Source organism: Halyomorpha halys, unplaced genomic scaffold, assembly GCF_000696795.3.
Source record: "Halyomorpha halys isolate HHAL.00 unplaced genomic scaffold, Hhal_1.1 Scaffold68.1, whole genome shotgun sequence".
Classification (NCBI taxonomy): domain Eukaryota; kingdom Metazoa; phylum Arthropoda; class Insecta; order Hemiptera; family Pentatomidae; genus Halyomorpha; species Halyomorpha halys.
Window position 1 is genome coordinate 951,142 of NW_027116161.1, and position 21,343 is coordinate 972,484.

At 29.2% G+C, this 21,343-nt stretch overlaps 1 protein-coding gene across 1 annotated transcript in view; it reads right to left on the reverse strand.

Annotated features, from left to right (window-relative positions):
- Nucleotides 1-21,343, reverse strand: part of LOC106692729 (ornithine decarboxylase) — a 28,528-nt gene that overhangs the window by 689 nt on the left and 6,496 nt on the right. The window contains exons 2-10 of the mRNA XM_014438846.3: nucleotides 8,296-8,432; nucleotides 7,551-7,692; nucleotides 7,374-7,470; nucleotides 7,040-7,116; nucleotides 6,773-6,945; nucleotides 5,535-5,820; nucleotides 3,129-3,341; nucleotides 1,841-1,939; nucleotides 224-336 (exon numbers count right to left, since the gene is read on the reverse strand). Coding sequence (XP_014294332.1) covers nucleotides 224-336; nucleotides 1,841-1,939; nucleotides 3,129-3,341; nucleotides 5,535-5,820; nucleotides 6,773-6,945; nucleotides 7,040-7,116; nucleotides 7,374-7,470; nucleotides 7,551-7,634 — 1,142 coding nt within the window. The 5' untranslated portion in view covers nucleotides 7,635-7,692; nucleotides 8,296-8,432. The remainder of the gene's footprint in view (nucleotides 1-223; nucleotides 337-1,840; nucleotides 1,940-3,128; nucleotides 3,342-5,534; nucleotides 5,821-6,772; nucleotides 6,946-7,039; nucleotides 7,117-7,373; nucleotides 7,471-7,550; nucleotides 7,693-8,295; nucleotides 8,433-21,343) is intronic.

Genomic DNA, 21,343 nt, shown 5'->3' on the forward strand with positions numbered 1-21,343 from the left:
AATTTTTCATCTCTGTTTTATTTTTTTTAATACTTATATTGATGATTACTAATCTTACATAGTAAACATCAATTAATGTAATTAAAACCATTGATTTCAATTATCAAATTTTTTATGATAATAAGTTTAAATTAATATATCAATAATAAACTGAACAACTTATAAATAACACCTCAAAAATATATGAATTAGCAAGTTCAAGGAGGTTTATCAAATTACTCACCAAACATCTTCAGTGGCAATATAAAATACATTTGGAACAGGAAAACCATTAAATGTGCTGCAAACTGGTAATGTATATGCACCCATGCACTCCCAAACAAGCCAATCTCCAATCTAAAACAAAGTAACATCTTAATAACGTTGCATCACAAGATTATAACACAAAGTTTTACTAAGATTTTGTTTTAGTTACTGCTTCTAAAAATGATTTAAACCAAGAGCAATGTAACTTTAATAATGTGTACAGAAGATGGTTTAGAAGAGGGGTGGGGAGGGGTTTATAGTCAGAGTAGCAATAGTGAACTCAAAGAAATAAAACTTATTTTATTTGTGCACAAGTTACAGCCTAAATTTCAGGTTTTCATCAGAGCTAAAAATGAGGTAACAATAATATGGTAAAAAAAACACACCATTAATTTTAAGAATTTAATTAATTTTAATTAAATGTAATTTCGTTCATAACTGACATGGTTAGAGTCATTCGCCATGCAAGACGGAATAATAACAGATATTAGGAGGGTACCCTTTTTTTTTTTTTTTTTCCAGAAAACCTGACTAAACGAAGATTTATTAGTTTTAAAGAAGTGTTAATTTCATATAAATGTATTCAGTATTATCAATAAAAAAAAAATTTTATCGTGAAATTTGTTAAAATAACCTATAAAGATAAAATCAGTTTGTTAGATTTATAGATAAAAAATTGAGTGTCAATTGTTTTTTGTCTACTGAATGTGTATAATCAGATATAAGTTTGATATTTGAATATTTTATTAGTTGTCATGTTATCTTCTATTTCTGTAAAAATGAGTTTATATTTTGCCTTTTTCAAATGTGTAACTTAAATGAATCTGTCTTACACCACATACCACAATCAACATAGGTGGTTCATTAAGTACATTATATTTCAATATTTTGTGATCAATCCACATCTAATACAGGAGAAAAAGAAATTTTAATATCCTAGAATTCTCAAAAATTTAATTCAATTTATAATTTACCTCAATAATTAAAGGTCATTTTCATTGAATATTTTTCATGAGTAGGTTTTGATTTCCAATAGATGCACTGCTTCATTGGAATCAATCTGGCTAGCCCTTTGTTCAGGCATAATATAGTTTACGAATAAAGGATTTTTTTTTCTCATTTATTTATGGAAATTTACAACAAAAATACAATAAGTGAATGTGACATCAGAGTAATATAATATAAAATGAAAATAAATTGTAAAGGAATTACTCATTGGTAGCACTTATATACATTTTAAGTCAGGAGATCCTGTGGCTTATTTTAAAGTGGTGATTAAAATTAAAGAGCACAAATTAGTGTATCACTGAGGAAAATATAGGGTGATATGTTAGCTATATATCACTATTATGTATGAATAGATATTACTTAAAAAACAATTAATTGTAAAAGTAAAAAAAAAATGTTTAATTACAGACATTATTAAAACAAAATGAGATAAGTATATTTAATCATTATTTTTATATTGGATTTATTTTTAAAGAAAATAAAAAAATTATCAACCTGAGCAATAAGGCAGGAAACTAATTTGAAAACTATAAATATGTATACACTTATAAATACAATTTTTAAACATGACTACTGATTTACTTACCTCAAGCTCTGGAAGGAGAACATTATCAGTAACCATATCAAGGGAATCACAGGTGGGACCCCAAATCTTGAAGTTCTTCAGATCGTCATTACTGGATTCCTTGAAAGACAGGAAACAAAAATTTATTGTCAACCGAAGGAAAATTTATTATTACAGTTCAATCTTTCAAATCCGAAAAATATAAAGGGACTAACCAGTAATCATATTATCAAATATTCCAGACTACTGAGAGTTGAAGGAAATAACATTAAAATAATTCCAAGTTAAATTTGTTTTACTAATACTTCTTTACTAAAATATAATTACCATCTCGAGGGTTGTTTAACAGTAATCGACAAACATGTGACTGAAAAAAAAATCCCTCCCTTCCACTTCCTAACTATAGATGTTTTTTTCTTAGTCATCACAAGTTAAGAGAAAGAAGACCTTAGGAAAAATTCCAGGAGCTAATTTGGACAAAAAGTCTAAATGGAAAGGGCACCAAGACTGCTGTAATTTAAGTAATATAGAGGCAATAAGTGGGGCTCATGCATAATATATAAAATATAGATCATGTCTGTATTTAAACATGCAAGTAAGCCTTCTTTTCTCTAACTGGCCATTTCTGGCATATAGGGTGGTTATTCTACAGGTTTACAACCGATTATAGGCAGTGTGGAAAGATTGAGATTCATTCCATAGATTCCACAAAAAACAAATTTCAACCAACCCAGGCTAGATTAGAACCGGTGGCACTTCAGACTGGACGTTGCTAAGGTAAACATCTTAATGCTCTAGGTCACAATGACCTCAAATAAACGGGCCAACTATCAACAAAAACTTTAGAACATAAGTGTGTAAAAATATGACAAATAAGGTATTTCATATTATAACAGGAGCACTTAAATAAACCCTACAGACTGGTGGTTGATTATTGGAAACAAAATTTGTGATTGGCAAGCTGTCAATCCCTTTTGCATTTCATGAAATATTGTGAAATCCTGGAAACTTGAAAGATATGAGCAAAGTGTGTCAGATACAAGGAAGACACCAATAAATGTCATCAGACTTAGAAATTGTACAAAGCTACTTGAAGATAAAAAGGATCCCCACCCAAATAACATAATGAAAACATAAAAAATAGGTTTTTCTATTTTAATTATTAATTTATTATTTCATTAAATTGGTCGCTAATCTACTGTAGAATAAACCTAATTATGAAAGTTGAGTTTATCATATTAATTTGAACAAATTTTAAAAACAAAATACTTGACCAATATTTACTGCAAGAATGGAGAATGTTAATTACCTTGAGAGGTACAGGAAGAGGCGATGCATGATCATATAGAACACAATTGAAGCTTCCATAAACGCCATCATTGATATAGTATTCCTTTCCTCTAATTCCATGAATGGCTGTAGCAAGGGTGTAAGCCGAGTCGACGTAATAGCGACCTGGTTCTGCAATGACTGAAATACCGCTTGGAACTGATTCGAGAGCTTCATTGACACTAAGTGACACCTAAAAAATAATACCAATCCTATTAAATAAATAATAATAACATAAAAGTAAACTTTCTTTTAAAGTTGAAAAAAAAAATTAAAAATTTATAATTTAGGTCATATTTTAACTACACAATATACAATTAAAACACTATTGAAGCAAGTATATTCAATAATAATATATTCATATGAATATAAATTTATATGTATAATAATAACTAATATGAAGATTTTGATCTGATAGAAGCAGAAATAAAGATAATAAAGAGATAGACCCTCACAAAAATGCAACTTGTTATAAATTCAAATTCAGTTATAAAATATGATATAATTTTTTGTTTTCTCACGCTGTATCTTTAAATGCTATAAGATAATAATCAAGAAAATGTGATTGTACTATTTTTGCCAAACCTGGAGCCTGTTTCATAATGAAAGCTAATAGTATTAGTCCATAAATACAAGTATACAAACTATAAAGTACAAGCACTAATACATTTTATTTCATGATAAGGAGGACTATTAGTGATATTACATGAGTTTAAAAGTAAAAAAATTATCTGGAAGAGTTGTATAAGTTAGTGAAACTGTACCAAGAGCAAACTACAAGATTAATAGTATTAGTTTGTACTTTATTATGAAACTGAGCCCTGAATTAACAGTGGACTGTTTAAAATATATGGATAACAGTAGACTCCAATGAAAAGCCATGTTTTTTTTAAGAGGATTTCCTAAATCCTGTGTTCCTTACTGAACAACCAAATGAAGATTTTTTTTGTTTCCTCACACTGCATCTGACAATCGTTAAATGAAATAAATAATAGTCAAAAAAATGTGCTTTGTACCATTTTTGGCAAACCTGAATTGACAGTGGATTGTTTAAAATAAATATATAACAATAGACTTCAATGAAAAGCCATGCTTATGATGAAGAGGATTTCTATATACAATCAATTACTTCTGTGCTACTATAATCCACTGAAGAACTGGTTCTTTATTTACATCTCCATCCACCATAATACATACTAGCCCTGATGAAGACCTACATTGTGCGTTGAGATATCGGCATTGAATTAATAGTTGAAAACTATTTTTTAAGGAGCCAATACTGACTCCTTCATGACAGATAGTATATCCCAATTTAAGCATAAATGAAGCAGATGGGATTGATCACTGTTATCTACGCCTATTTCTTGGCTTCAACACTTAAGACAGACTGCTAAAGAAGAAAGGTGGGTGACAAAATAAGAAATAATTATCATGGACCAATGTTTTAAAACATATTAAAATTGGAATCATACAGAAAAAAAATTATCAGAAGCTGAAATCAATCAATCAAGTTATCACTAGAATGTAGACAGGATAAAATCAAATATATAGAAGAGATACAATCGATTTTAACTCCTTCTTTTTGAAGGGGTTCCTTTTATAAATGCCCTTCATAACCAAGTATCTTTAAAATAGATACTACCAATTGAAATGAGAAATGAGAAAAATAAGAAACACCTACTAAACAGTAATTGAACCAGACATCACCATGTGCATGGAGAAAAAAATAAGAAGATGTGTAGGAATTTTAACCAATTATCAAAAAGATTTAAAAAAACTAAAGACCAAAATTAGACATTATGGTCAAATACATTGTGTAGATCCCAAAAACCCTACTGCAATTAATAGTGAATGGTAATATTAATTGAAGAAATAAAATGGATTGTTCTTAAACTAAAATCAATTCTTTCAGAGCATAAGGTTAATGTTAAAAAAAAAAAGTATTTATCTTATTACTGAAAGAATTAACACTGAGTATTTTTTTATACTTCTTTGAAAGATAAAAGGGTCAGTCCATATCACATCATTCAGTTCATGCAACCTACGGCATCAGATTTTGATGATTTTTTTCTGTTTTTAATATGTTCCATTCACCCTCCAATGTTTGCTATTTCTTAGGGAATCAACATTAACTAAATTATAAAAGTAATAGAGGCTATGAGTTAAATTAGTTAGCCTACTTGAGATTGATTTGAACACAGATGCCATTTAGGAATGTTTACTTAAATCATTATTTCCAGCATATACATGATTTTTGATTAAGCAGTTATAAAATCATATTCACATACATAGATAAAAAAAATTAAAAAATGTTTTTATTAAAAAAACTGTTTCCTAGAATGGTTAAACTAAAAATAAAATGAAAGTATTAATTTATACAACTCACCTTGTGAATAGTAGATTCTTCAAAACCACCACCTATGTCCAGAATGTATGGGTCAGCACCGCAATAAACCATTTCTGTAAGAGCCTCACAAGCCGCTGAGATACCTTCTGCAAATGCAGCTAAGTCCCTGCAACCTGAGCCAACATGGAAACTCACACCAGCTAACTCCAAACCAAGTTCCAATGCCAGTTGAATCAAAGCCTTGATGGATGACTTATCAGCTCCAAATTTCATACCGAGAGGGCACTGTGAATCTTTAGCATCAGATCGGATTCTCAGCACCAACCTGAAAAACTCTTGCAATTAGATAATATACATGCAGACAACAATTTATACCTCATACACTTATTGATAAGATAAATGGGAATACTTAAATAGAAAAGATACATCAATTAAGTAACAGTGAAATGAAGGAATACTTGAGATAATTACTTTTCAAAAACATAATTAAGGTATAAGAAACCAGTCAAATTAGATTTTTCACTGCTGTAGCTCATGTAGTTCTACAATTTTCAGTAATGTGTTGAGGGAGGTCTCTTGAACAATGCTCATCTATCCTATGAGACTTGGAACTCCAAGCATGGAGGTAAAGAATCGATAGTCTGTTTTACAGCATTAGACCATTCATAACCAGAAATTACTTGCTGATCATACATGTATCTATTTGCTTTCAGCATCACTTTAAAATGGAGAAAATTAACACCCCGCCACTTGCAAATTGCCAGTCTTTAATCATACTTTCTCACAGCAACAGATATAGAGCTCTTATATCTCTGTGTCCTTTATTGATGCCCAATATCTGAATACTTTCAGCAATTTCAATGAAACAATACCAACCAAACTCTACCTTCACAGAAGAATTAGAATTTAACTAAGCCTGACCAAATGAATAAAAGAATTTGTGTGAATATGATCCTGAAGCTACAAGTAGTAGTGCTGTGGAATTCAATACTCTATTTGCGTTAACATAATAAAAAAATATAACAAAATGCCTGGATTGTGAAAATTCCCCCAAGATTCACAAAGATTTCAGAAAGATAGATTTCCCGCATCCAACCTGATAAGACTATGAGGCATACAAAATTGGAATAGCAAATTTAAATACTAGTCAATACTTTTAATTATATTTTGTTCAGTTCATATAATTAAAATTCAAATAACTTTTTAATATACACCCTTATATATTTATTATTTAATATACACCGATAGAAAAAAAATGATAAGAAATATATACTAACTTAGCTTTTGGGTGCAATTCCTTGATCTTAAAAATTTCTGACTTGTTATCAAATGTCAGAAGGTTAACTCCCACTTTGGCAGCGTATTTTATGTGTGAAGATGGCTTAGCCGGATTCGCAAATATTATTTTTTCAGCTGGAACACCTAGAGACATTACTCTGGATATTTCACCCTACAAAAAATAGTAAAATTTATTAATTAGAGAAATATGAAGAATGCCAAATGTGTTTCAATGAACAAAAAAACAATCATTAAAAAAGTATTACCTTAGATGCACAATCAAATCCAGTTCCAAGAGCGGCCAGCAAACGGAGAACAACCTTGCTATCATTACATTTTACAGCTGGAAAAATAAATTGTAAAAAAAAAAATATTAACTGTTTTAATAATAGAAACAAAATTATTGGAATTGAATTAATCAACATTGTCAATAAATAAATGAATAACTCTTACTTAATATAAATTAATAAATACCTACACTACTTATATAACTTAATATTAATAAATATATATAATCATAATATATTTATAAAATTTTTAATATTAACATTATTTCAATCAAGAAATTACAAATATAATAGTTTATTAACAGATACTGACCATAGAAAGGCTTGATCTTTGGAAATGTTTTGAGCCATAATTCATGCTTTCTGAGAACCTCCCCAACATTCATCACATAAAATGCTTCATCTTGTTTCTAAAAAAAATAAGGATAACAAAATAATTAAATTGAAACTTATTTAAAATCTGGTACCTAGAATTATATAAATAACTTACTCCAGTATCAGTTATTGCTCTTATGATGTTCTTAGGAGTGATGTTGTTTCCAACAACTCTAATGTATTCTTGATCAATTTTCATATTTTCTTATCGTTGGTTTTTAAAGCTGTCAAAATTGTTTTTCGGGCCTTCGAGCAAACTATAAAAGCAGAAGAATAATATAAAGAAAAACATTAACCAGACTATAAAATTCAGAGTAATAGTTAAGAGTGAAGTAATAAATTAAAGGACCAAGTTCAATAGAATAATTAACATGAAAAATCCATTTTGAGCAAATTAATTAACTATATATATTTTTTTTTCAATGTTGTAGTGAGAAGAGTATAATACTTAATATGTAAATTATTATAATTCATTGAAAAATTGTAAAGAACATATAATGTACAAAACAACCTAATTTAAAAAATGGAAATTAAAGTAAAATCGATGCAATATTAGTAAATCAGAAACATTTGAATGTATTCTAATTCAATAGATTAAAATATTAAGTTTAAAAAGGGTACTTTAAAAATAACATTAAAGGATTAAGTTTAAAAAGTGGTGCATTTATACACTATTACATACAGTAAATATGTTTTATTTAATTTTAGACAGAAAACATTTTCATACACTGTGACAAAATTATTTAATGGAGAAACAAACAAATGTAATATAAGTAAAAACAGAAAATTAAATAATAATCAGATATTAAAATTCAATAAACTGATGATAAAACAATAAGTTTTTATACATATGTACTTACGAGGCAGCTTCCCGTGTTTAAGTTTAATTGTGGGTAGTGCCTAAATTAGATCAGCAGTGCCGTTGTTAGAGAGCGAAGGCCCAGGGAGGGTCAACGTTCAGCAAGATCAACCAACAAGGCTCTAACGACAGTGTACCCTGCAACATTTAAGTTTTTAATTTTATAATTTAAAGCAAAAATTATTGCTGGTATAAATAATCATAGGATACAGTCAGGAATTAAAAATAAATACCAAAACAAAAATAAGGACATTGAATGGTAGCCTTCTTGTTCTTACGATACTTATATCATTCTTATACTTTCAGTACTTACAGAATTTCAACTTTGAGCTTATATTGCAAAATCATACATAAAACACTAGTGACATTATTACACCAAAGAATTAGTATAAAACAGCCTAGCTCAGTAAAAGATAAAATAATAGCAACATATTCACAACATTATGAAATACAGTATAACAAAATTAAGGTTGAGAGTCGATCTGCAGTAGCTAGTGTTAATGCGAGTAAATTAGAAATATTCATGGGCAGTGCTCAGGTAGATATACATATCATGCTTTTCCTTGAAAATTTTCTGGGTAAACACTTCCTGAAACGGACTTCTGTCGACAGGTGAGAGCAGAAATAGATCTTATTAGTCACATTTCAACAGATGTGGTGAGCCAGTGAATATATTTTCTGGTCAATAAAGTGTTCTCAGTGAATCAACTACACCATAAATTTCTAGAAACACTAATACAACTAGGGAACTCCAGACAGTTAATATACGATGCAAGAAAAGTGTCATTATCAATCAAGAAAAAACACAACTCATCCCTAGGCTCTTGATAAAAGGATTTGAGAAGTGAATTAATATCCCATGCCCTTGAACTAAGACTGCTGTTCGATAATTCCAGAGGCCAAACGGAATCGAGCTATACAGTATTATTTTGGCCATTCCAATGCTGTCCCCCTTATCAGAACTTCAGCAAGGCCCTTCTGTGCCTTTGGCGAGTTTGAAAAATCTACACCCTCCAATACTGGGGGTTAGAACAATTTTTTAGAATTTCTGTAAAATTTTTTATTGCTTTAATAGACAAACACATAGATAACATGAATAGACATAGATAAAAATAAATTGCACCAGTCTAAAAATGGAGGATTTTTCATAATTGATTTTGTACTCTTGGCTGGAGCATATATCGCCACCAACTAACTTATGTCCCTGCCCCTTATAGACTACACTTTTATATTGAGTACTTCTATCAAAGCTCCTTGATCCTCTAAGATGGTCATATATGGTTCTGTGGTGAAGAAATAAAACAGCAAAGACAGGTTAATATTTTGGAAAAGCAAAATGAAGTGCAAAGTGGTTTTTAGATTTTTGAATATGGAACTGAAAAGTTGCAATTAATAAACTGGGTTCCAAGACAAATGATCCAAAAACAAAGACTGCCCAGAGAAACCAAATCATAGAGCCAAATTAAAATAAAACCAAAAAATAAATGAAGAAACCAGTTTTCTCTAGGACTACTTGACCGATTTTCTTTTTTTTTAACCAACTAACTTATCTCTTGACAATGTGTTGAGAAGGTAGGGTCAGTTGAGGATGATTTTCATTGAAATATAATATTGTGTCATAGACTATAAATTTCTAGATCTTTTCGTGCAATGAATTATATAATTTGAAAATATTATTACTGGTTTCATTCTGTTGTTGCAGCATTTCTTGAAATTAATTCTTAGAAATCATTTTGATTATGTTCTGTATATGAATCTATTCATTTTTAATTTTTTTTTTATCATATTACTGGAAGTGTACAATATTTTTAGTAGAATTTGGGAAGGTTAGATCATTCTTTCAATCGTGTGCATTTACAATACATATAGTATTCTTATATATATGTTCATCCCCCACTCTCAACAATTTTTTTTTATTTCATTTTCGCGGAGTTATCCCGATGATATGTGGTCTATATTTTAAGAGTATTATTCATTTTTTTACGGATTCTGACAATAAACTAGACTTTTAGTCGGATTCACATAAGCCAATTTTTTTATCTGAGGCATTCTGAAGCCGTAATTCACCAAAAACCGCAAGAAATTGTTTACGCTGTATTGACGATTCGTGTGTAAACGTTCAGAAAACTGTAAACAACAAGATTCAAACTTTCAAAGAACAAAATTGTTTCATAATTAAAATTTTCGTAAGGATCTATTGACACAGTTCGATTTTTCACAATCCGAGGAGACCCAAATATCTATCAAGATGACGTAGACCTCAATAGATAAATGCTTTGATGATGATGACTGATTATTACAGGAATTTGCATTTTGAAACGATTTTGTTTTTTAGATTATTTCGATTTTTCATACTGTTTGCACGCATCCACATAGGCATAGTGTCGGACAAGTTTGTCAGACAAGGCAATCCAACATTCTGGAATAGAATATTTTGTCTGACACGTCTAATCCTATAGTTTGGATTAGCCTCAGACTTCGTCCCCCTCATCAGTCAAATTTCCTTTACTTTTATAGAGCTTGTGTGATATTTATATTTAAAAAAATAAATACCGAAAAAAATCGTAAATTATACCTCGTTATGGATTTATCTCGTTTATTATAGGATAAGTGGTAATAGGTATTTAACAAAATATATTATTTATTATTGATGCTACTACCTCCAAGGGCCGGGGTTCGAATCCGGCTGGGCAGAAAATTGTTTTCTGTTATACTGTAGTCGTGAGTCAACCCTGTGTGTTCTGGGGTCCACCCAGCCTCATAAATTGAGTACCCTTAATTGGGTAAACATTTGGCGGCCGAGCGTGATTCTGACCTAATCACCTCTTTGCACAACCGTTGGTCTACTATAATTGTTTATTATTACTAGTGTTATAATAATACTGGCTGACCAGGCAATGCTCCACTATTGCTATGTTTGAGGATGTATATAGATTTAATGAACGCAATTGAGAGATTGATATAAATTACTGTATTTAGTTAAAATTAATTATTTACGTATACTTTATTATTATGATTTGGTAACATAAATTAAACCAATATATGCGATAAGGAACTAAACAGAAATTTGTATCATGTTTTAAAAGGTTTATCGACATTTGTTTTTTCTTTTTACCACAAAACTCGAGGCTCTATCTATATCTAATAAGAAACCAGTGCCCTGGGTACATATTGCGAAATTATGATTACTGTTTTATTCAATTTTAGTTTTTTGAAATGCTCTTAAATATACAATTTTTTTTTTTAATACTAATTGCATATAAAAAAACTCAAACAATGGCTGGACTTGCAACATTCATACGACGTTATGTATAGATAAGAAACGATAGGGGTAACTATTCAGAGAACGCATTGAAAATAAAAACCCCTATATCGGCTTTTTATTTCTTTTGAAAATTTAAAAAAAAAATAAAAACTTCAACATTACTCAACGAATCTACACCAAACTTGGCAGTGGTTTAGGGTTCTATATACTGCACCAAAAGGCACAAACCTGATCTAATTAAACAGATTAAAATCGGAGACATAAAAACTTTTCTTCATCTGAAACTCATATTTCGTCCTTATTGGGGTATTAAATCTAATTTTTGTTAATGTGGATTAAATGAGCAGACATTCAGCTTTCCAACAGTTCTTTTAACCTAGGAACCGGATAAAATGTATAGGAGTAAAGAGTGATTATATGAACAACAGACATCTGGAGAAAATAAAATCCTTTTTAATAAATTGAGGAGAAAATTTTGTAATTTTTGAATTCCTTTACGGGTTTCAGACGACGCTAAAAACTATTATGATTTGGTGTTTCAGAAAAAAAAAATGTGGGTCTAATTTACCCTATACCACATTATATGTTTATAATATTTTAAATATATCGTTTAATGGAATCAGTGATATTTTTATCTTATTCTTCAGAAAGAGATTGATCGATTGGAATATAATGACCGTGAAAAAAATTAAACATTCTGAGCTTGCACAAAAAAAATTTAAAAAGAGTCAAATTATGCACTAAATATAATTGTTTTAAATGTAACAATAATTTTACAAGCAACTTTATTGGTTACAAATGTCATTTAATTCAATAGGGATTTATCTCAACAAATTAGTTCCACAGAAATTTTAAAAAAAAATAAAATAAATGTTTAGTAATTGACAATCACATTAACAATTCCTTATTAACTGTAATACAAATTATATAATAAAATTTTATAGCAAAAAAAAAAGCATTAAAATTCAACTGAGCTGTAACCTGCGCAGGTATATTATTGGGCTTGTCCCAGTGACTCACCCGGTTTTGCTCAACGCCACAGGTAGAGAGAATATTTTATTGTAAAAGTGAAAAATAAACAAACACCAAAAATCATTACTGACATATAACTTTAACAATAAAATATTCTCTCTACCTGAGGCGTTGAGCAAAACCGGGTGAGTCACTGGGACAAGCCCAATAATATACCTGCGCAGGTTACAGCTCAGTTGAATTTTAATGCTTTTTTTTTTTGCTATAAAATTTTATTATATAATTTGTATTACAATTAATAAGGTATTGTTAATGTGATTTTCAATTACTAAACATTTATTTTATTTTTTTTTTAAATTTCTGTGGAACTAATTTGTTGAGATAAATGCCTATTGAATTAAATGGCATTTGTAACCAATAAAGTTGCTTGTAAAATTATTGTTACATTTAAAACAATTATATTTAGTGCATACTTTTACTCTTTTTAAATTTTTCTTTATATTTCATCATTATATTCTCAAGGCAATTTAAACAATCATTTAGAATTAATTATCATTTATTTATCTTTGTTGCACAAAGACTAACGGTATTTATTATTTTGTTTTATAAACTAGTCACTAGCAATCAACCGAAAACCGAGATATCTTTATCTCGTGTTGATGGCATGAGCGCACCGAGATCACTTAGTCACCTCCCTACTTTTCTTTTTTTTTTTTTAATTTTATTTTTCTTAACAAGTTGCAAATAGCTGTATATTTTGATGAAGGTTTTTAGACATAAATACTGCTCCAAGTATTTAAGAGTAATATTTTTACGAGTTTTTATGGGAGGGTGTCAGAATTCGGGAGTTCTAAATAAAAACAAAAAGTAGAAGAATGAATGACAGAAAATAAAAACATAGGTAACCCTGAGAAATAAGTATAGCATAGAACGCCAATTATTGCTGTTGTCAAAGGTCCCTAGAATTGAATATGAGCTATACAGAAAATTTAAGTACAGAGATTATAATAGAGAGTAAAAAATAAGAACCTGATTCAAAATAGTTTTAAGATGTATCGGTATGGGTATAAAGAATTTTGCTATTGGTCAACCAGGATCAGAAAAAATCGTTTACCTATTTCTCTCTATTTATCTTTTTATAACGAACTTCTAACCGCACACAGGCAACTTATCCAAGTTTTTTTTTTAATTGTGCACTTCTAGGAATTCTACTGAACTTTAAATGACCCAACTTTAAAGAGAATTACACAAAGTTAAAATTCCAAATTCCAAAATAAAATATTTATAAGAGGACAAATGTAAAAAATAAAGATAATAAAAAAAAAGAATAAAACAGGTTTTAACTAATAAACTGATATGGGCGCTAATGATAGCATAATCATGGTATGAAAGTATACTGATAGAGAAATAAACAAACTTTATCAATCGCATATCATAAAGAGATGCCATATTACAAGAAATAAACTTTGGACAACTCAATCCTAGAGACTATAGCACAATTTGAAGATGCAGGAAGGAACCCGAAATTGTTGGGAACGGGTTGATGAAGAAGGAAGGGAAGGTCTTTTACAACAAAAATAATGGGATTAAAATCATAAGTTGCATGGATTGATAGAAGAGGAGATGGTAGGAAGAGAGAAATGTAAGAACAGACTAAATTATGAGTACGAGGTTGTTCGATAAAATTTTTAAGTATATCAGTATATCTGTTCAGTATATTACTGTATTTTATTCAGTTCAGTATGTATAAAATACGAATCTACAGCTTAATCATAGTTTAGGTCAAACTGTAAACTTTTTTTTATGTTTTACGGAAGTGTACAATGAATAAAAAAAAATATTTCAAACAAAAACAAAAATCTAAAAATAAAGATAAATTTACACCACTCCGAAGGTGCAGACTCCAGGCAAACGGCTTTATAAAATGTCTTCTTGCTGCATAAAATCTTGTAGTTCGTAAGTGATTCTCTGTATTTTTCAGAGTGCTAAATCAATATCTGAAGTGACCTAACGAAATATTAGGCGCATTTTGAAATATTTAAAAAAAAAAAAATACCAACTTTTTTTTTTTATTTTTCGTCTATACATTTGAAATCGAAAAGTGAGGTTAACGAAAAAATAACTTAATGATTTTTAGAGTAAAGTAGATTTGCGAAAATTATAATTCACCCGCATTACAGTGACTTCATAATCTTTCGAAATACTTACAATACCTCTTCAAACTGGGTAATTCTTTTTGGGAAAAGTTGTATGACAATTTTTGAGCCAAATATAGCGAAAATACATATCCTACGAGTAAAATTACTAAAAGTGAATATTTAAGAAATTTATTTATCTTTAATTCAAGGATATAACGGCGTCTGTCGACCCTATCACTGACTCATAATCTTTACCAAACTAAAAATTGATAAAAGTATATTTTGGGATGATTCTATCTAAACCGTTTCCATTGCTTTAAAACTATTTGAACTACAGAGCAATAAATTAGGGAAAATACGAGGTAAAAGTTATTCTTTCACAACTACACGTACTTTTATTTGAGAATATCTCAAAACTTTTTATTGTTTTGAGATTTGACCTAAACCGTAATAAAGTTTAGTAAATAACTGAAAAAACATGAATTGACTTAACCATAGATTTGAACAAATGTACTTGAATATACGCTGGCTGACAGATTACCTGTGAAGAATCTTAATCAAACATTTTAGGACAAGAGCCCAAGATGAGAAAAAAAGGCAGTTATTTCACCCCAATTTTATGAAAACTATGTACAATTACTAGTCAAGATTAATGAGTCTGCCAAGTATAGGTAGGAGGAATACAAAATAGCGGCTGTTTCAAAACGTTAAAAATAATTAACTTTTTATTCGGAGCTCTATCTTTACAACTACCAACAGCAACAGAAAATCTAAGAATGCATCATTTAAAGTAGAGTAAATATGCTAAAAGCCCTAATAGAGCTATTTACGTTCAATAGTTCTCGAGATAGCTTTCTTAAAAGCAACATTTCATAAAAATGTTGTATGGAACGTACTGAAAGATCAGTAGATAGTAAATTTATTTTGAAAAATCTATATCTCAAAAACCATTTGACGTACAGCTGTCTATTAGCACTCAAAATTAAAGCTAGTTTAATGAGCTATTAAGTAGTTCATGACGTTTATTTTCTTAGGAGTAGTAGTTTTCATAAAATTTGCTTAAACAAATTGATTTATAGTTGTTCGGACAAATTTTCATTTGCCAAATTTATATTCATATGTGAATATCATAAAAACTATAACCCATATGAAGATAAGTGTCATAAACTACTTTATGCTAAGTTAAATTTCCTTTATTTCGAGTGTTGACAAACATGTGCGTCTTATGGGTCTAGAGATATATTTTTTTTTCAAAAATCCAACATATTATACGAATAATTAGAAATTAACATTTTGTCAAATATCATAGAAACTACTATTCCTACAAAGATAAACGTCATAAACTATTTTATAGTAAATTTAATTAGCTTTAATTTGAGCGCTGACAGACATCTGTACGTCCAATGGTTTCTAAAATAGATACCTATACATCAGATAGTTCCTGAGATATAGATTCACTAACTACTGACATTTCAATACATTTTTATGAAATTTTGCTTTTTAAAAGGCTATATCTTAAGAGCTATAGGACGTAAATAGCTCTATAAGGGCTAATATTTCAAAAAATTTACTCTTCTTTAAATAATGTTCTTTTAGATTTTCTAGTGTTGTTGGTAGTTTTTAAGATATAGAGCTCCAAATGAAAAAAAATGTTTTTTTGGAAGGTTAACAGCAGCCATTTTTTCTTCCTCTTACCTATACTTGGCAGACTCATCAGTTCTGACTAGTAATTATTAAATATTATTATTATATTAAAAAATAGGGACTGAGAGTAGTAGGACACTCGATAAGACTGTACAGAAATTTCGTCCCATAAAATATTTATGGTCTATGATCTGTTTTTTAGCACTCTTAAGTTTGGATGTTTATCTGATAAATCACGATTTCACGAGGCCATCGCATAATAAAAACTAAAATGCATTGGTCTATAATTCCGGGTAGAGGACAAGAAAACGTTGACATCAAATTGAAACCCTAAAATAAAATCTACGGATTAATACATGAATCGTACAGATTTCTGTAGTATAAACCATAGTAATCAATACGTAAGAACAAGGAATAAAAACTCCTAAAAATATAAAATAAATCAATAAAAAATAATAATAAAATAAAATCCTTATTATTCTCTGAAACAACCGAATAACAAGAGAGAGAAAATAACAAGAAATAGAATAAAACCGCGAACAACATACTCGCAAACCTAATGAGTATGGCTTTTAGAAAGGCCAGGAGGTCCATAACCAAAGGAGACAAATAAACCTTGGAAGTTCAGGTGAACTCATCCATGGAATACCACAAACCTGAACCTTTTTTAATTGAAATACGTAGGGATCGGAAAAAGGTTATATATCTATGTATATATTCATAATAATAATAATAATAATTAATAAAATAGAGTAATCAGGAATTAAAGCCAAGAACAACATTAAATGGATCGCTGTTATAACACTAAGATTTGAGAAAGAAGATGGCCACGGGATCTTAAATTAATGTTTGAAGTACCACCAATGGGAGGTGCCTTCCCAAGATTTTCAAGTGTATATGAAACATATTTACTTATTGTACTTATTATTTGTATAGCTTAAATCACATTAAAAAAAAATAATAAAAAATTGACCTATAGAAAGATCAAATATTTCAACAAAATAATTAAAAAAAAAAAATGGTATATGAAAGTTTTTAGAATTATTTTCTGACAATAATTATCCTGTTTCGTAAGTAGAATTATTTAGTTGTTTTTTTTAAACACAACCCTTCCTCTGAATATAAATTCAATATTTTTTTTTTAGGTTTTAAGAAGTACCGAACACAAACATAAATTCCAGTAATATAAATATGATGTCCGATTATGAAATATGCTTTATATTACTGGTTTTCGCAACACCACGAAACATTAACTAAGAATTGGCTATTCAGTTAATATTTAAACTTTTTTAACAATCAAACTGTTCTAAATAATGCTTTTCTCAACAATTTTTGTAAAATCCCAAATTCCTCTAGAGTTCGCATGCAGTTATAACGAAGACAAAATGTTTTTATGTTTTAATATTTAATGAAATAGAAGATAAAATCAATCATGCATTTCCTAACCAATAAATGTTTTTTTGAAACAAATTCAGAATATTTAAGAAATAAATAGGTAAACATATAAATAAATATACAAAAATAAGGATCCTTCAATGAGCCAAAGGCCATTATTCAAAATATAAACTTTCTTATACTACCCAAGGGGTTAAGTGAAAAATAAAATAATTTTATTACCTGTAATGAGAACTTGTAAATTTCTCAAGTAGAACCTGTCTCTGGTCGCTGATAAAAATATAATCATATACCAATCCCTTCCTACCTGCAGAACACCTCACTCACCTCCAGAGTGTGCCCTCAATGATATAATGCCCCAAGAGCTTAAGTGAGATAGGAAAAAAAATTTATTAGCGGCAATGGATACTTATAAATTCCTAAGTAGAACCTCGGTCACTGGTCGCAGATAAAAATATACTAAGCACCTACCCCTTCGTATCTGCAGAACACCTCGCCTCCAGAGGGGGGAACCCCTACTCTATTCTTCTCCTTGAAGGGAGAGAAACCTTGAAGAAATACTCAACCATTACGTGAAAAAAACACCCCCTAGTTTAAGGAAAATTATGGTTTTGGAACATTAAACCATATAAAATATATCATAACTCATATCTTCATGTTTCAATTTATTTGCCAATCGATCTTAGGTTTTGCGTATGTTTAACTTTTAATTGTTTTAAGGTTTCTAATAATTTAATAATCAAAAAAGAGTAATTTCATAAATTTTGTAATGTTTATATCTGTAATTATTTAGAAGTAGTAATTATAAAGAAGGTCCAATGCAAAATAATTTATAATAATTAATGGACTTTATTTGGTTAAAAACGTTAAAAGATAAATATTTATGATAATTCTATTAATTAATAATACTAATATATATGGTTCATTTATAAACTGGGTTAATTCCAGCATTGATTTTTTTTTAAATATATGTATAATTGAATAATCGATATAATAAAGTTTATCCAAGTAGTTCTCTATACAACAACCGGTCATTCAGTTTCATATATAATTATGTAGTATAAGGAACAGGAGGGCATTAGAAACCTCAAATCGACCGCGAATAAAAAACGAAATTGCGTATAGTAATGACAAGTTCCAAGGATTTTTCCGGAGTAACATGTGACTTTGATACCAAATTTAAAATAACTTGGTTCAGTAGTCCCGATGCCTTCGAGTCCTAGCCTTCAAAGACGTAGGTTTTTTTAATATTTTTTATTTTTATTAGTTTCTATTGTGAGACATTTGGAGTGAGCTATTATATATTTTTTTTTGTCATTTAGTCTAGGTAAGTGAATCGATTTTAGAAAATTAATTCTAGAATGACATTAGATATCCGTTCTACGAAAAAAAAACTTATGAGCGATTAATTAGGCACTTTTTATTTGTAAATGACAAGGTGTAGGGAACGAGTATGAAATAATCGAGTTTTATCACGGGCAATAACTATAACTATAAAATTGAACTATAAATAGAGAACCTTGTAAAAATAAAGAAGTGGCTTCTTCAGTAAGCCATGTTCTTTCCGCGCTGCCAGGTAATTTTACAGCCAAAAACATAATTTTATTCTGTGAAGTAATAATTAAAAGTTGCGGGAGGGGAGAGAAAAAAATCCTATGACACATATTAATTAATGCAAATATGCATGCGACGAAGAGTCGGTTAAATGGATTAAGTAGTTGATGAGTTGAGATTCTTCTGCACCGAAAAACAATTTGACAATTTTTAAAAAAGAGGACTAAACCTTCCATTTAATCACTGAAATGAGTAAATCAAAGCTAGAAAAAAAGAATGGGAGTAATTACCTAATTAGAATTTTATACTAATTATTATATTACTCTCTAATTGAGCAGGTCCCAAACTTTTTGTTGGAAAAACAATTTCGCGACACCCTTCTTGTCGAGTTAAAAATAATTCGCCTAACACTCATTTAGGTGGTTGAATCAGTAGGAAAATGTGAAAAAACAATGGAAATTAAATACTCGAACATTTATTAAAACACAAAATGTCAAAAGGTACTTACTTCATTTATAGTATAATAAATTAATTAGGTAACTATTAATATTAGATACCGATATAAAAAATAAAACTACAACTTAAGAAGGGTGTTTTGAGTTAAAAACTAATAGTACATGGAACATTTTTAAAATATGTATTTATTCCTAAACCTAAATACGAGTGGTAAATGTGCCGTACACAATATAATGGTGTTGGCATTTTTCATAACTGGATTCTACTTTTAAATTTCATTTTTTTATTATAGCAATTTTTTAATTAATAAATTGTAATAATTAAGTATTTTTATGGGCACCTTGGCATACGCTTGCGGCACCCAGTTTGGGAAACTTAGCTCTTATTAATAAATGATGTAGAGGATATTTAGATGCATGAATCATATAAACTACCACAATGGCTGGAGTAACTAAAAAGAACTCACCAATCAAAGTTTCGCCACTTCAAGCACCACCAGGCAGGACAGAGGACATAACAAAAATTTCACTGTTACTCCGACAAGCACTCAAAGGTAAGTGAAGTTACTTGAAAGAAGAAAGGTAACAGTTCAGGTAAAAGTCCCCCCATAGACAAAACAAGCGTACCAACCAAATTTGCAATAAATTACCACACGCACAAAAAAAAAAAAAAAAAAAAAAAGAAAAAAAAAAGAAAATGAAAATTAATATCAAGATTATAATTAGATTCCGGATCTTTATCAATTTAAAAAAGGTGGAATATTTATTATACCTAATATTTTGCTAACGTTTTTTATTACACACAATTCCATAAATGATACAATTTATAGAAGTTATAACATACAATAAAACAATAAGCAATAGCGAATGATGTAAACCAATTATTATATTACACAACGTATTATGTAATTACAATACAAAACTTACAATTTATTATGTAATTACAATACAAAACTTACAATTTATTATTACAATTACTAACTATATTATATCAATCATTATAACAATGATTGAGGCAAAGATTTCCTTATAATCACATTAAACAAAAATAAAGAATATAATTGTATACATATGCATATATTTTCGACATTTTAGTAATGTTTCGGCCTTTTTAAAAAAATTTTCCTACTTCTACACCCGATATTTAATTACAATTTTTTGGCTTCTAAAATATTACACCATGGAAGAATTAGTTGTAATTTTTTCTCGGGCTTTATCTTCATATTGTTATCTAATTTTTATCTCCTGAGAGGTCTATTGATATTCAATTATTTCTTTCCTTAATCCATGTTTCATGATTCTCACACAAATTTTACCAAGAGATTTACAGAAACCTATAATTTATATTAAACGTCATTTGTTCACACGCTAAATGGATGTTTTTTAAATTATCGAAAATTACACTTTTTTCGATTATCTCGAAACAATGCTTTGTATTGTTACATCATAGGAAGTAATTGAAGTATATTTCAATTTTTAAACTTCTGAAAGATTTATTGAATTAAACGGTTCCAAATCGCCCTTTCCTTATTCCGTTTCTCAATAAACATTCCAAGAAGCTTCCTTTTTGGTTCGTAGTAAAATTGAATAACATAGATTTTTAATTTGATAAGGTGTTCGGGGGGG